This window comes from Bidens hawaiensis, unplaced genomic scaffold, assembly GCF_021521415.1.
Source record: "Bidens hawaiensis isolate Kalapana, Puna unplaced genomic scaffold, B.hawaiensis_p1.1 tig00419454_1, whole genome shotgun sequence".
NCBI classification, from domain to species: domain Eukaryota; kingdom Viridiplantae; phylum Streptophyta; class Magnoliopsida; order Asterales; family Asteraceae; genus Bidens; species Bidens hawaiensis.
In genome coordinates, this window is record NW_027504868.1 from 169,870 (window position 1) to 186,316 (window position 16,447).

Here is a 16,447-nt window from a genome sequence, read left to right on the forward strand (position 1 = left end):
ACAACCAATCACACAAGGTCGGGCCAGATTTACATATTCAATAAAAATAAAATTGAGCAATATTTTAGTCAAATAAAATAAATAAAAATTGACCAAACCAAGATTGCTCAAAAACATATCTAGATCAAAAACTTCAACTAGCTTGAAGCTTATGATGTAGATCCGATGAAAAGACCGGATTCGACTCGTATGTTGTAACCAAGGCTCTGATACCACTGTTGGGTTCTAGTGGAGATCAGTCAACGGTTTAACAATTAAACCCGGTTTTAATTATAAAGGTTTCATAATTATTAATCACACCACTGTTGGGTTCTAGTGGAGATCAGTCAACGGTTTAACAGTTAAACCCGGTTTTAATTATAAAGGTTTCATAATTATTAATCACATTAATAACAGAATATGCAGCGGAATACAAAATCGAGTAATCACCAACTTTGGGAACCATACAAGATCCGGTTACATACAATACGAGTACGAGACAAAACAACCAAAGAAACATAAATATTAACTGACAATATTTAAGTTTACCTCGGTTAATAAATAACCGGTTGAGACATCGAGAGCTAACGGGCAACGCTAGGTGACCAAACGGGTGGACAAACAACGGTGGCAGTGCACAAGTGGACCGGCAACGAGGATAACACGAGCACCGGAAGGCGGCGGCGTGCGGCTGGGCTGCGGCTGGCAGCGGCTTGCGGCTGGCTGCTGTTTGCAGCGGCTGCTGTTTTCTGCAGCTGTGTAAATTACCCGTTTTCATCTAAAAGTTTGAACCCATCCTCCTCGTTTATGATTTTTTAAAGTATGTTTTGAGCTCCCGGCCTCCCCCACCCCTGACGAACTCATCCAAGCTTCGCCACCGATTCTTGGGCTACAGGTACGATCGTGTATGGAGAACTGGGTATTGGCCATAACTGGGTCACGTATGAAATCCGTTATTGACTTTACAAACCATACCTGATTTTTCGGGTATAAATAGAGATTTTTTAGCTTGGTATTTTTTTTTCTCCAGGTATAGATCATATGCCACTTTTGATTTCAGGTACAGATCCGGGTTAGTTTCATGTAAGGGTTTTGTTACTGAAAAATTGTGGATCTTCAACAAAAGCAAGCAAGCAAGCTCGCTCCTGGCTGACGATGAGCTGATATCAAATGATAGCATAGTCAACCACCGACCTGAACATTGTCGTTTGATTCATCGATAGCACGCTAAACATATTCCTATTGCTAGTATTTTAGGTTTTACTTTTGAAAACCCTAATACAATTAGTAATCAATCAGTTAATTATAGAGGAATTTTGGTATTTGGTGGATGGTCTCATGGGGGCTACGGGGTCTAAGCTCGAGAAGGCTCTAGGAGACCACTTTCCCGAAGGCGAACGTTATTTCGGTCTCGAAAACTTTGGCAACACTTGCTATTGCAACAGCGTCTTGCAGGTCTTTGTATTCATTTTGTTGATTTCATGCTTCATTTTCATTTTCATTTGTTACCGTTTGTGTGAATTATTAATGTGTTAGTCTTAGGATCTCGATTATATTATAGCAAAACACAATCAAAGTGCACAAGTGTTTGTTTGGTCTAAGGAATTTATTTGTTATTGCCTGATATAATATTAATGCCTTTATATATAGATTAGTCTAGGGTTACAAACTTAGCTAGCAAGAAAGCATTGTACTTTCTGTTTCTTGGTTAAATTTGAGATATAATTTTGTCTTGTTTTTGGGATTTTCACCCATGTTTTAAAAGATAAATTTTAACTTGTACAAGGTTGGACCAAAAAATGGTACAATTGGTTGTACTTGGAGGTTCAACTGGGTTAGGTAGTTTACCATATAGTTTCATACAAATACAACTTCAACTCTAAGTAATCCAAAAGTACATGGTTTCATAATAAAATGTTTTACCAAGTACATGACTCCTTAACTGGAATGGCCGTTTCAAGTTTCCATAGCTAGGTTAAATGCTTTATTCTAATCGCAGCCTCAAAGGTGAATTTTAAAAAATATGGGCCGCTAATTACCAAAATGCTCTTGGGCTTAGAGCAGTTTGCCGGTTTAAACCGGTATTTTAATAAAAAGCGGCGGTTTGATGTTCAAATCAATTGCCCAAAATTACCGGGCTCAAATTATTGGCTTCCTGTAAGAAAAACGGCATAACTGGTTCAACCGGCTGATTTGTACTGGTTTTTAAATCATTGATTTTCACTTATTAGGGTTTTCTTTTGGTTGAATCATATCTTCATTTCATGTTTGTTGACGGTTAATTGAACATTTTTAATTTCATGATACACTAATTACTTTGGCATTTAGGCATTGTGTATTAGGATCTTGGTTATGGTAAACACACACACAATTAATATGCAGAAATTGAACGAACACGAGACACAAGGTTTTACGAGGTTCGGTCTAAACTGACCTATGTCCACAGGCTACAACTAAGAATTTATTATTGCCTCACAACACTCGTGACGAGGAATTACAATGTTGTGAATATAGAAATAAATCTAGGGTTTCCAACTTAGAGAACAAGAAAAGTAAACGGGATAAGGGTGGGCTCACAAGCCTCCCTTGTCTTTAATCTCCATTAAGTCCAATAGCCAATATCTTGTCCTGTCTAGTTGTCTTCATCAAACCGAGCCAAAACCCGAGAATGGGCCTCCACAAACCGAACGTTGTGATGCTTATCTTTTCATGTGGCAGTTTTGATCATTAATATGTTTTTTGTTTCTATGAAAGTGCTTTGTGTGATTAGTGTATCATACTTCTGGCTTTTGTACCCTGACATTCTGTTTTGGTGTTGTTTTGACTTTCAGGCTCTTTATTTCTGTGTTCCGTTTCGTGAACAGCTGCTTGAATATTATGGAAACGGTAAAAATACAGGAGATGTGGAAGAGAACCTTCTTACATGTTTAGCCGAATTGTTTATGCAGGTAACAAAGTTAGTTAGAAAAGTGCTCGTTTTTTGTTTTGCTATCAGTATATATACTGTATCTGCTTTTCTGTTACTTAAAAGCTGTTTTCCAACTGTTTTCACAGAAGTTAATGATTTAATAAAGCGGTCATCAAATTTGACATTGTTTTGGTAGTGTTTATAAAGTTGTATGTTTTCATTAAATATGTGAAATTGGATTTCTTCTACTTGTTTAGATTAGTACACAAAAAAAGAAAACAGGCGTTATTGCTCCTAAGCGGTTTGTACAAAGAGTGAAGAAAGAAAACGAGCTCTTTCGTGGTTACATGCATCAGGTACGTTCGGGGTTTAATTATGTAAACTTTATGATGGTAACTTAAATATTTTTGACATTTTCTGAGCAGTCCTATCTAAAATGTTATGTAGGATGCACATGAGTTTTTGAACTTTTTGTTAAACGATCTTGTTGACATACTAGAGAAAGAAGCAGCAAAAGGTCCAGCAGAAAGCTTATCACCTCCTCAAAAGATCGTTAACGGGCCACATGTTGACCAGGTCAATGGTGTAAAGAAAGAGCCCCTAGTTACCTGGGTTCACAAAAACTTTCAAGTTAGTTTGAAGTTTTAATATTAATTTATACTATGCTAGTAGCAATATTTTATCATTAAAATCCCTATGCCAATAATCTTGAGATGGTAGAGGTGGTAAAGCAAGGGTGTGCTATACCGAATTAACCGACCCATAACAGAATTAACTGAACCAATATAACCGAACATAACCAATAACTGATGGGCCGGTTTTATTTATGTATATTTTTGAATCCGATATTTGTGGGTTGGCTTTAGTTAGTCATATTCCCATAACCGACAAAACTGAAGTGACCCACGATTTAGTACAACCACAGTTAACCGACCCGGCTCGCTACATTTGCCATTTTTTACAAAAGTTATGGTAAAACTCAAGTTATCAAATGTCTAATAACAATTTATAAAGTGGTTAAATGATTTCAGTCCCAAACTCTCAGGTCCAATCACATTGTTCTGGGCTATTTTAGTCAGGCTCACACATTTAATGACCATTTCTAATTCATAGATAACCGGCCCATAACTGAACCGGATTAGCATGACCGTGTAAGAGGAGTTAATCTTTTGTGGGTCAAGTTGTGTTAATTTGAAACTTTTTTTTGGCGAACATTTTTACTTTTTATTATATATAAATAACCATATTCAAATATGATTTTAAAAGACATTTCTTTTCAATAATGATCTAATTTTATTTAATATAATGATTTGGAAGTGTTTTATGCTTCATGAATACACCTTTGGCGACTTTTACCTGTTCTTTTAGCTATTTTTATGTTTGACCATACTAATTCGTTTTCTGTTCTTAAATGGCAACTTTAATGATATATTTAATTCGTTTTCTGTTCTTAAATATGCAGGGCATACTTACAAATGAAACACGATGTTTAAGGTGTGAGACCGTGACTGCACGGGACGAGACTTTCTTAGATTTAAGCCTTGATATAGAGCAAAACAGTTCAATTACAAGCTGTTTGAAAAACTTCAGCTCAACCGAAACCTTAAACGCAGAGGATAAGTTTTTCTGTGATAAATGCTGCAGGTTGGTACTCTCTGCAAACATCAGTATTTGACTTGTGACATAGTTCAATTATTAATCAGTGTTGGCTAAAAAGGAAATGGGTCAAACAGGCTGAAACTCATCCAGAGTGTATTCAAAGTTTCAAATGCATAACAAGATTCTAGATTATTTTTATTAGAAACGTACGATTATTTAGTAATAATATGCCACTTAAAAAAATTCAAAAGTAAAAAATGTTACTCATTTGACCACTCTTTGTAGGGATGTGCTTGACTCGGTTTTGGGCTCAAAACCAAGCCAAAAAATGAATATTCGGATTTTTGATTTTTAAAACCGTTTTGTTTCGTGTTTTGGGCTTGAAATTTTTGGGCCAAAAAAATGGGCCCTAGATAATAAATTTGCTTTTAAAACTTCAGGCCTAAATCTTTTTGTTATTTCATAATTGATTGTTTCTTATATACATTTGGGCTTGAAATTTTTGGGTTGATGAAAGTTGGCTCAAAGTTATGAATTTGCTTCTAAAACTTTTCTCTAAATCTTTCGGTTAATTAATAATGAATTGATTACTGTACATTTGTACTATAATATTTCGGTTACGCAATATATTAAATTCTTATAAATTACTTAACATTCAAAATTAAAAAATGAAAATCCACAAATTCGGTCTTTTTGGTTATAATTACATGCAAAACTGAAACTGAAACCAAAAATCCGGATTTTACGAAGTATATGACCAAACCATTGGTTTTTGTTGGGGTTATGTTATTTCGCTTACGGATTGGTTCATTCGGCTTTATGCAACAGTTTGCAGGAAGCACAAAAGAGAATGAAGATTAAAAAACCGCCCCATATTTTAGTCATACATTTAAAACGTTTCAAGTACATGGAACAACTCGGTAGGTACAAAAAGCTATCATATCGTGTAGTATTCCCTCTGGAGCTAAAGCTAACAAACACCATGGAAGACGCGGACTGTGAATATTCATTATTTGCAGTGGTGGTTCATGTGGGCAGTGGGCCCAACCATGGTCATTATGTCAGTCTGGTTAAAAGTCATAACCATTGGTTGTTTTTTGATGATGAGAATGTGGAAATGATTGAGGAATCGGCTATTCAGACCGCGTTTGGTTCGGCTCAGGAGTATGCAAGTAATACTGATCATGGTTATATTCTGTTCTATGAAAGTTTGGCTAACAACTCGAGTTGATAACGGGTGCGTTGGTTATGGTATAACTGTTTTGGTTGATTGTGTTCTGTATTTTGTGTTAGCTGAACTAGATTAGAGAGACTATAAGAATATTCATGTGGTTAGATGTACAGTTGATTAATGCTTTGACATTTTTCAAAGTACTTGTAATGCAATGGCTGCTATGATTGTTTTGTTTTTCAGTGACTGGTTTTGTAAAACAAAGCGCACCAACCGGACCGCTTGGTTGAAACGGTGAACTGGGTTAAAATGGGTTGAAACGTCTCTGATTGCAAGTGTAGGTTGTGAATGTGGTCATGCTTTTGGGGTCAAATTAATTGTTTCTGCAACATCTATCTATATCTAAGAAAATCTAAGAAAATTTGAAGGACCTCTTAATTATTAAGAGGTATAGTTAGTTATGTATGTTACATGTACAACAACTTTTAATGCTTATATTTTTAAGAATTTAAGGGCATTTGTGTCTTTACTCACTTATAACTTTTCATTCTCATTCTATAGCTATAATAAATATTTTTAAACTTTACATATTCCCTACCATTACGATGTGCTATTTCGTTTTTCAACATTTCGGTATAAAAATTTTTCAAATAACCAATGTGTAGATATAATGTACAAGTCAATGAAACATTAAAGTACAAATTAGATATGCAATTATAAACCTATAAAATGTTTCCCCATTTTGTCTATTCTCCTCTCGCAACTCAAGGATTTGTCCACAAGCTTCCTTTATTCCCAAATTGTCCATGAAATATACTGGCGGTTCCTTCTTTATTTTCCGACAACCGACGGTGTTTATAGCCACACCTGTCCGTTTTAATGACCGATCCGACGGAAAGTTCTAGCAAAGACGAGGTGACGACCTTATTGTGCTCCATATGTCCCCGTCGGAACCGACGGTATCTTTTCTCCGGCAATAAAGTTGGTTCCATAATGTTTTCCGGCGGCCTTGGTTATTTCCATGTTTTCCACTCTCGGTATCAGTCGCCGGACATGTTGATGTTACCATATAAGAGACATCAAGAAGGGTGTTAAGATTATTAGTATTATATACGAGAGAGCGAGAGAGAGTTATGATCTTTTTTTATTAATTCATCTTCAACTTATCTTCCTCTCATATTCTACAAGCACTCAAGCATCATCCTGAAATTTCAACCTGCAAAAAAACGGGCCATGACCAGCTTGTTCCCTTAGCAGATCCGTCTTTTTTGCTTCAATTATAAAATATCGTCGCCGACGATAACATTATTGTCAGACGACGGGAACATTAACCAGCAATCTCCGTCGCCAATGCTTATATTCTTTACTTTCCCGGCGGAGCGACAATATCGGGTATACGTGGCGATCACCTACTGGCTTAGAAAAAGTTCGTTCGGCATGAAATAGGTTTGGATCCGACTGAATTGAGTGTGGACAATTTGGGAACAAATTGGTTAAAATCGACATTTTGGGGATTTGCCCAATATTTAAATACATAAAGATACCCCCATTATAAACCTATAAAATGTTTAAATACATAAAAGATACCCCCGTTCTGTAAATCTGAAATTACAAAACTGAGTCCTTACCTTTAAACAATTCAAATTACAAAACCAAAATAATAAAAATTAACTCCGATTAATATGAGTTCTAATTCTTGGCTAAACATTTGATGATATAATACAAGACTAAAGTGCACCATGGAAAACAACAAAGCACCTAAATTGTAGTCTTTTAACTATGCCTTCATGTCATGGAAAACGTAAATATGCAGCCACTGTTTCTTCATGGTCCAACAAATATACCAAGAGGTTAGCTTTAACAGGCTGTTTCTTGGCATTGCTTTAAAGTTGAAGCTCAAGGGTGGCAATTTGCTTCACCACTTTAGCTTTGCCCGATTCAAAATGTTCACCGGCTGCAAAGGGATTATATTATAAACTTAAGCATCTTGTTACAGTAGCATAAACTGAAATAATCAAATAAGAAAAAAGACCTTTTTGTCTCTGTTTTCCATACCACAGCTTACCACCAACATCTCGAGAGATCCAGATTTGATATCTTTCGATAACTTATTCATCTCACAGAGAATAAATATTGCTGTCTCGGCCCAACCAGAAACCGTCAACTTATGTTAAACAGTTGCAGTCTGTGTCTGAAAAATATAAACAAAGAAAATTAACCATTTGGCATCAAAAACTATAAAAGCAATAATGCATGAAAAGTAAATAATAAAATGGTAAATTCTAATTACCTCCACTCCACCACATTTGTAGTAGACACCAATACTATGTAGAAAGGACAAAGGGTCTGAATTTGAGATCCATCATTAGTAGTACAGTAACCAATATCTTTCAAAACTGTATAGGCTAACAATTAACCAAGAGTATCAATGTGAGATCCGATAACATAATAATATAGTTTCACAAAAAGAACGCACTAACTGGCCATGGATATGGCGACACAGAGTTGGCGGTAATCTGATTTTTGATAAATTGAAGATGGAGATGATGACATAGTTATGTTATACCCGTTTAACCCATCTTAGACCCGTCTCAAAATACAGGTTATAAAATTACAAGTAACGTGGGCGTGCCACATAAAAAAAAGGGTGGACAAGCAACATGAGCGCGCCACGTCAGAAAAAAGGTGGGAAGCAATGTAAGACGTCACAATAGTTTTTTTGTTATCCTTTTATCCTTTTATATAGAGTATAGATATAAATTTTCCAATTTCTATCCATATTTATGAACACGTGAATTCGAGTTATGTTCATATCTCTAATGGATCAAATGGATTGAACAAGTACAAAGTTGCCCGTAATATATATTCCGTGAATAAAAGATAGAGAAAATGATTGTTCGTATTCATGTGGTTTCAAGGCGGATGCACAATGAGTCCTCAAAAGAAAATATAAATTGGTTGAGTTCTTGTGGTTTCAAAAATGAACCATTTGAGTCCCTGCTAGATCTGAAATTAATAGTTTACCCTTTTTTATGATCCATTTGAGTCTTTATTGTCAAGTAATTCCTCAGTTTTAGTCACTCTTTAAAAATTACCTTCAAGTTACATAATTAACCTCCAAACTATAATCAACCAAGCCATAATCAACTAACCAAACCATAATCAACAAAAAATAAATGAATCGAACTTTTTCTTAACAAAAATAAAAAAACTGAAAAAAAACAAACTAAACTAATTTTTTTAACAAAAATAGACGAACCAGACTTTTTTTTAACTGAAATACAAACCGAACTACATTTTAATAAAAATAAACGAACCAGATTACTTTTTTAACAAAAATAAACAACCGAAGTACCTTTTTAGCGAAAATAAACGAACAATTTTGGTTCATCTATTTTTGGTAAAAAAAAAAGTAGTTCGATCTGTTTTTTTATTTTTGTTAAAAATAAGCTTGGTTCGTTTTTTTAAAGTAATTATATGTTTGTTATTGTTTAAGAGAATTGTTCAGTTCATTTAGTTTAGTAAAAAAAAAGTAGTTCATTTTGTTTATTTGTTAAAAAAAAAGTATTTCGGTGTTTTCTTTTTGTTAAAAATTGTTTAATTACTTTATTTTTGTCAAAAAAGTAGTTTGGTTAGTTTATTTTTGTTCAAAAATAAATTTGATTCATTTTTTTTGTTTAGTTCAAATGTAGTTGAATTCGTTTATTTTTGTTAAATGAAATGAACTAAACTGCTTGTTAAAAAAGTGGCTCGTTTCTTTTAGTTTAGTAGAAAAAAAGTAGTTCGATTCGTTTATTTTTGTTAAAAGATAAGTTTGGTTTGTTTATTTTTGTTAAAAAAACACGTTTGGTTCGTTTATTTTTGTTAGAAAGATAGTTTGATTCATTTATTTTTGTTAAAAAAAAAGTTTGGGTCACTTATTTTTGTTAAAAAAGATGTTTGATTCGTTTATTTTTGTTAAACGAAACGAACTATTTGTTAAAAAAATAATTCGGTTCGTTTAGTTTGCTTAAAAAGTTAGTTTGGTTCGTTTATTTTTATTAAATAGTTCGGTTCGTTATTTTTTTTGTTGAAAAGGTGGTTCGGTTTGTTTACTTTTGTTAAAAAAAACTGGTCAAGTTTATTTATTTTTGTTAAAAGGTAAAAGGGACTCAAAGTGACCAATTATGAAAGTTTAAGAACTTAGAGTGACAATGTATATATATATAAGTGAAATGTCAAATCTACCCTTAAAGCCAACCTAATTAAGTAACAACAGGGACTCAAATAGTTCATTTCTGAAACCAAAGGGACTCAACAAGTTCAAATTTTTTTTTGAGAACTCATTGTGCTTCCTCCCTAAAACCACAGGGACGCAAACAGTAATTTTCTCTATAAATAAACAGTGTAGAGGATTGTCTTAACCTACCGGTTGAACTAGATATTTAAAAAAACATATAGGAAAAAAGGAATGGAATCTAAAGTATTTATATTTCAAAAAAATTATCCTCATCACAAGTGTTTTTTATTTTTTATTTATTTATTTTTTATTTTTTTGCGCCCCGCCTCTATATATATTTTTTTTCATAAAAGCCATCTCTCAATTTTCATTTTATGTTTATTTGAACATGACTTTAGCAAACAACAATTTTTGTAGTTTTATTTAGTAATTTCAAAACTCGTTCATTCCGCTTTCTTTGCAAATTATCATTTTCAAAGTAGTTTAAGCTACTTAAGAGGTTACCTTTCTAACCATCGTGATGCTATGAACAATCAACATGTTGTAATTTTCTCGTAATTTATTAGCCAAATTTATGTGTAACGTGAGATAGGTAGCATCAAACCTAACATTGATAATTAAAAAAAAAACAAGTAGAGCACTTTAAATCCTCTAACACTTTAAACATACCAAATATAGAACCAAAAAAGATATTTCTCTGCAAATCATTCTTCACTTGTTTGTGGTATATGTCATAATAGGTAAAACACAATTCCCAAAGCGTTCAAGAAAATACATCTCATATCGATTTACTTAAGTTTTCAAATAGAAGTGAATATATTACATTTACATCAACAAAATCAATGATAGATGGCCATAAACATACCAAAAATAAAAATTCATGATCTATACTTTTGAAAACAAGCTACAATTTTAAAAGATATAAAGAATGATTATGAGGTAAATAAGATTAGGTAAAACATATACAAAAGCGCTTACATTGTCTACTAAATAAGATTTGTCGTCTTTAGGAGCGGGATCTAAATGTGTGAGAGAAGTGAGTGGCGTATGTAACTAGTTATGAAATGATGTTTCATTCGTTTATATGGGAAGCTTGCATAACCCTAATCCATCCCATCTATGGTGGCCCATATTCGTGAAATGATAATCTATTGGTTAGAGCCTAAAACTATTGGCCTAGAATGCAAACAAAAAAAGATAAAAAAAAGGAAAAGAAGAAGAAGAAAGAAGTATATACATGCAGAATAAATCATAATACACATTAGAAAGACAAAATGATTATTTAACCTAAATTTTATGAGATTTACAACCCTTAAAACATAATTTACAACTCATAATGCGACATTATGAATTTTCTCATAATCTTGTATAGAAAAGCCCTAGTTTTACAAGTTCTAATTGCAGACATCCCTAATTTACTTGTAGTTATTAACTTGTTTTGAGGGGCGCAACACCATAAGGACTAAGGACTCCGCCCCCTTTTTTGCTTAGTAGTGTAAATGTACATGTTTTAGTCCATATATTTTTATACGTATCGAGTCGCCTCCCCCCCCCCAACATCCCAAACAGGGCTCTCGTTTGGGATGGAGTGGGTGGGTTGGTGGGGGGGGATCGATACGCATAAAAAAATTTGGACTAAAACACGTATATTTACACTACTAAGCAAAAAAGGGGGCAGAGTCCTTAGTTCTAAGGTGTTGCGCCCCTCGCGACACTATTGAATTTTCTCATAATCTCGTATAGAAAAGCCCTAATTTTACAAGTTCTAGTTGTAGACATCCCTAATTTACTTGTAGTTATTAGCTTGTTGTTTTGTTTTGAGAGGCACAACACCATAAGGACTAAGGACCCTGCCCCCTCTTTTTTGCTTAGTAGTATAAATGTACATGTTTTAGTCCAAAAATATTTATGCGTATTGTGTCGCCCCCCTCCCACCCCACCCCACCCCAAACAGGGCTCGTGAGTTTTGACCCGCCCATATAAAAGTTTAAGCTTCACCACTGTTTGTTATATGTCTAAATAGAGAGGAAGTAGACAAATTATGGATGTGTCACAGACAGAAAACTTTCCCCTAGGTAAACCTTTACATATCTTCAGTTTCACATCATTAGAATTTTTAAATTGTGAAGATTCAATTATTACCGAAACGCTCGATAAATGATGCAAAAATGTACTTTCTAGTAAAATTTGAAATTATCTTCAATTTCATTTATGTATCATGATTACAAATTATTTGAAGAATTAGTTTTAATTCAACTAAGATCAAATAGTTAATGTAGAACATGTTCACTTAATTAGTCTTTCATTAAATATCAAACATTTACATTTATTTACGCTTAGGGCAAATTGCTCTGCTTTGCTTCTAATATAGTAATTTTTTTAATGTTTTTCTATTTTTAGTTTAATAATATATGGTTACAAATTATTTGTAGAACAAGTTAATGTAAAACAAGTTTACTTAGGGATTCATCATGTATTGAAGTGTATAATACATGCAGAAAGGACATAACTGTTGTTTTGACCTAAATTGAGTTTTACAACCCTTAAAACACAATGTACAACTATAATTCCATACTTTTGAATTTCCTCATAATTTTTTTTTATCCCTAGTTTAGCAGTTTCTAATTTCAGGCATCCCTAAGGCCATGTGGTATACATTCACGCCCATCACTCCATCTCACCCTAAGGAAATTTTTAACCCTCTTAATCTCCCTTAATTTAATGTAAAGTTAATTCTTAAATAATTGTGTATTTTTGTGTGTAGAGGATTTTAAAGCCCATTAACACTTTAACTCATATTTCATGTAACGTCCTTAACCCATGAAGGGAGTGGTGTTCAGCTCGTTAATCCTTGTCAAACCAGCCTTAACGGTCTCGGCTTTAAGTTATATTCTTGGGCTTTGTCACACCCCGACCGACAACGAAATATGTCGGGGCACAACTGATCACTCATAAGCTCAAGACACTATTAAAAGTGACAATAATTATTCAATTTATTTATATCATCTCATAATACACAATTACAATAATCAAACAATACAAATAACCTAACAATCTTCTAACAAAATTAATATTTTTCATGATAACCTAAAGGTATACTAGATTTTGCTTCAATCTTGTCAACCATCTTACAATTGTATCTATAGCACATATAAAAGTATAGGGTGTCAGAATACATAAATTTAATATAGTTAAATATAAATATACAATCCACATTCGAATGATGATGATTATAACCCTATTGAACATGTAACAAAATAAATAGATGTTGACCCGTTCTCATTGGTACAAAACCAAGATACTAGGGTAAGTTTATGATCATAATAGAAGAGGGTAGATGAGGATAAGGCCAAACAACCAAACGATAAAACAAATACAAAAGCATATAACATAGACATAAAACATGCAATAATCAAGCATATGCATGAAACTGAATTGTATTTATAATAGATGACGCTAAAACATTAGTAAAATTTGGATACGATATGCATGCTACCCCCAAAATATGTAAAAGATGAAAAGGGGGTACGCAAACTAACATTGATGATTGATTTCACATGAACACGAGCACGAGGTTGTTGGACTAGCCATGCAATGCCTTAGATTAAATTATGATTAATTTTTAATTAGTTAGAGTGTCACATACTAGAATGTTTAATTCCAAGAACATGACCTCCAACAAGTTAATCACCCAGGTATGAGTCAATGTCCAATGAGATTATTTACACTAGTTTTGCCTTCGACTGAACTGTTTGTTTGTCAGATACATACATACCCATTTTATAACTCTATTTGTATCTAGCTCGAAATTTCTTAAAATGACTTGATAAATATGAGAGTACAAGGTTTGAAGTGTAAAAAACATAGTTTAGGGTGACTTTTGATACTTATTAAAATATAAGGTTTGAAGTGTAAATATAGTATAGTTTAGAGCGTGGCATGAACAGCCCCGAGAATACAAGGACATATTATGAAATTATTTTGATCTTCAACTTAATTATGGTAGCATTCAAAGGATTATGAGTTTTTGGAGATCAAGATGAATGGATTATAAGAACATTCATAGTTGTTCATGAAAGTCTGTTAGTTTTGTATCCAAGACATTGAAAATATAATTGTGAAAAAATAGCAAAATAAACCCTTTATGTTTGAAAACTTTTTCAATAGACGTCCTTTAGAAAAAGAAATGGCAGAAAGCATGCTTCATGGTTCAAATTCATTTCACGTTACGTCCTTTATCAGTAACCTAGTTAAATTTTTTCGTTAAATATGGTCATGTGCCTAACACATGAGGGTAATTTTGTAACACTAAACCATTTATTTAATAACTATAAATAAATGAATAAATTTATTTAAAAACAAGCAAATCTCTCTCTCTCTCTCTATATATATATATATATATCCTGTCTCCCTATTTACAATCCATATCTACAATCTTCCTTCTTAAGACATTCAAAACCACCACCACATGCAACCACCACCGCCAGTTTTCACCAACAACAGAACCTTCAATTCACCACTACGGGCATTGAGAACAGTTGCTCGTTTACACTCGATGCCTTTTGTAATCTGATCATACCTAGCCGTAAAGCCAACTCATTGTCGTAGGAAATTTGGTGTTTATGTCGGAGTTTAATTTAGTCTAACTAGACTTGCCATTGTCACTTCCCCTCCTCGTTGTGTGTAAGGCCCCGGTCCCGGTACCCCACTTTGGCATTGGATTTACTCATAAACACATTCTAAATATCAGAGTTAATTAAAACTTTTCGCGGAATATATAAATGCCAACCATCCATTACATAAATCTTAAAATTTAACATTAATAAACATGTCTTTGAGTTTAAACATCATAAAATAAGTCTTCAGATGCCAACTTCTTTATTCTTCTGCCATGTGCCCCTCTTCAAGCCAGCTCTCTCATCCTACTCACCTACGTGCATACTAAAAGTCAGCTACACTGAGTGAGTTCTAGTTAATAAAGCAAAAAACAATAAATTCATATACTTGTATACATACCTGAAGGTAGGTACACGTTACATACTTACCTGTTCACCTTACTTTCATACATACATTCATACGTTCATTCTTTCATACTTTCTTTACTTTCATGATACATACGTACTATCATTACATTTTAAATAGCCTTCCACCCTATAACCTTATAGATATTATAAGGGTCTGGTCCCTAATATCACAGATATCATAAGGGTATGGTCCCTAACATCACAGATATCATAAAGGCCTGGTCCCTTACATCACAGATATTATTAGGGTCTGGTACCTATCCTCAAAGATATTATTAGGGTCTGGTCCCTATCCTCACAGATATTATTAGGGTCTGGTCCCTATTCTCACAGATATTATTAGGGTCTGGTCCCTATCCTCACAATTATTATTAGGGTCTGGTCCCTTTCTTCCGTGCAACCATATCATACCTTTCTTTATATTTATAAGTATAAACTTTCATCCATACTCATTTCATTACGTTCTTTCATACATACATACATACATACTTCATACTAGGCATACTACACATTGCTTTCCCTGTTGATACGTGCAATATCCGAAGATCGTTCACGCACCGACACGCATTCATTCGTCACATTCATACATACTATCACATCAATCATTTAAGCATACACTTACCATTTAAGGTAAGTGTATTAACGTTCACATTGAGCATGCACACAACCCCGAAAACATAACAATGAAGTGGGGCTAGAAACTCACCTGAATCCTGTTTCTTTCTGAGTTTATAGTAATTCTTTTCTTTAACTGGGCACGGCTAACTGTATGACAATTATACGTATCAATTAACTAGCCCTATACACATCATTTAAGTTTCCTCGAAAACTTCTAAGTCTGAACTATTCTAATCGAATGTCTAATTTCTATTCGAATGGCAAGTTCCATTTGAATGGACCTTCCATTCAAATGGCAGGTTCCATTCGAATGGGCCTTCCATTCGAATGGTAGATTCTATTCGAATGAGCCTTCCATTCGAATGGTTGGTTCTATTCGAATGGGCCTTCCATTTGAATGAACCCTTTGATTCGAATGGATCCTCCTTATTCGAATAGACCCTTTTTTTATTCGAGTGGATTAGACTTATCCAAATCTGTCAGTCCTTTTTGATCGAATTGAATGTTTTATTCTAATCGAATGGCCTGCAACTTTTCCCTCTTTCTTTCCTCCCTTTATTTTTTTCTTTATGTTATTTCTTCCTTTTCCTTCTTTCCCTCTATTTGAATGCTTTCCATTCAAATACCTTATGTTTCAAACTTTTCATTTGAATACATTTCTATTCGAACGCTACTGTAGTGTATCAACCTTATCATTACTTATTACTCCATATGTTTCTACCCATTACTATGTTTTATGATTCTTTTACCTTTTAACCCATACCATTTCCACCCTTGACCAAGATCTAGCTTTCTTAGTAACAAAGTTTAAACCTTTATTGGTTTCAAAGCCGTTTTAGATTAATTTAGGGTTTCTAAGTGAACCGTACATACTAATGAGTTCAATAGGTCCATTTTTAACATCAAGCCTATATCTTTATGGTGTAAAA

At 33.7% G+C, this 16,447-nt stretch overlaps 1 protein-coding gene across 1 annotated transcript; it reads left to right on the top strand.

Moving 5' to 3' along the window:
- Positions 1-1,287: 1,287 nt before the first annotated feature.
- LOC143608921 (ubiquitin carboxyl-terminal hydrolase 3-like) lies at positions 1,288-5,906 on the top strand. The gene is made up of 6 exons (XM_077083821.1): positions 1,288-1,434; positions 2,811-2,927; positions 3,145-3,243; positions 3,335-3,517; positions 4,350-4,531; positions 5,315-5,906. Exons 1-6 carry the CDS (start codon positions 1,318-1,320, stop codon positions 5,715-5,717), a joined length of 1,101 nt encoding a protein of 366 aa, XP_076939936.1. The 5' UTR covers positions 1,288-1,317; the 3' UTR covers positions 5,718-5,906.
- Positions 5,907-16,447: the final 10,541 nt, after the last annotated feature.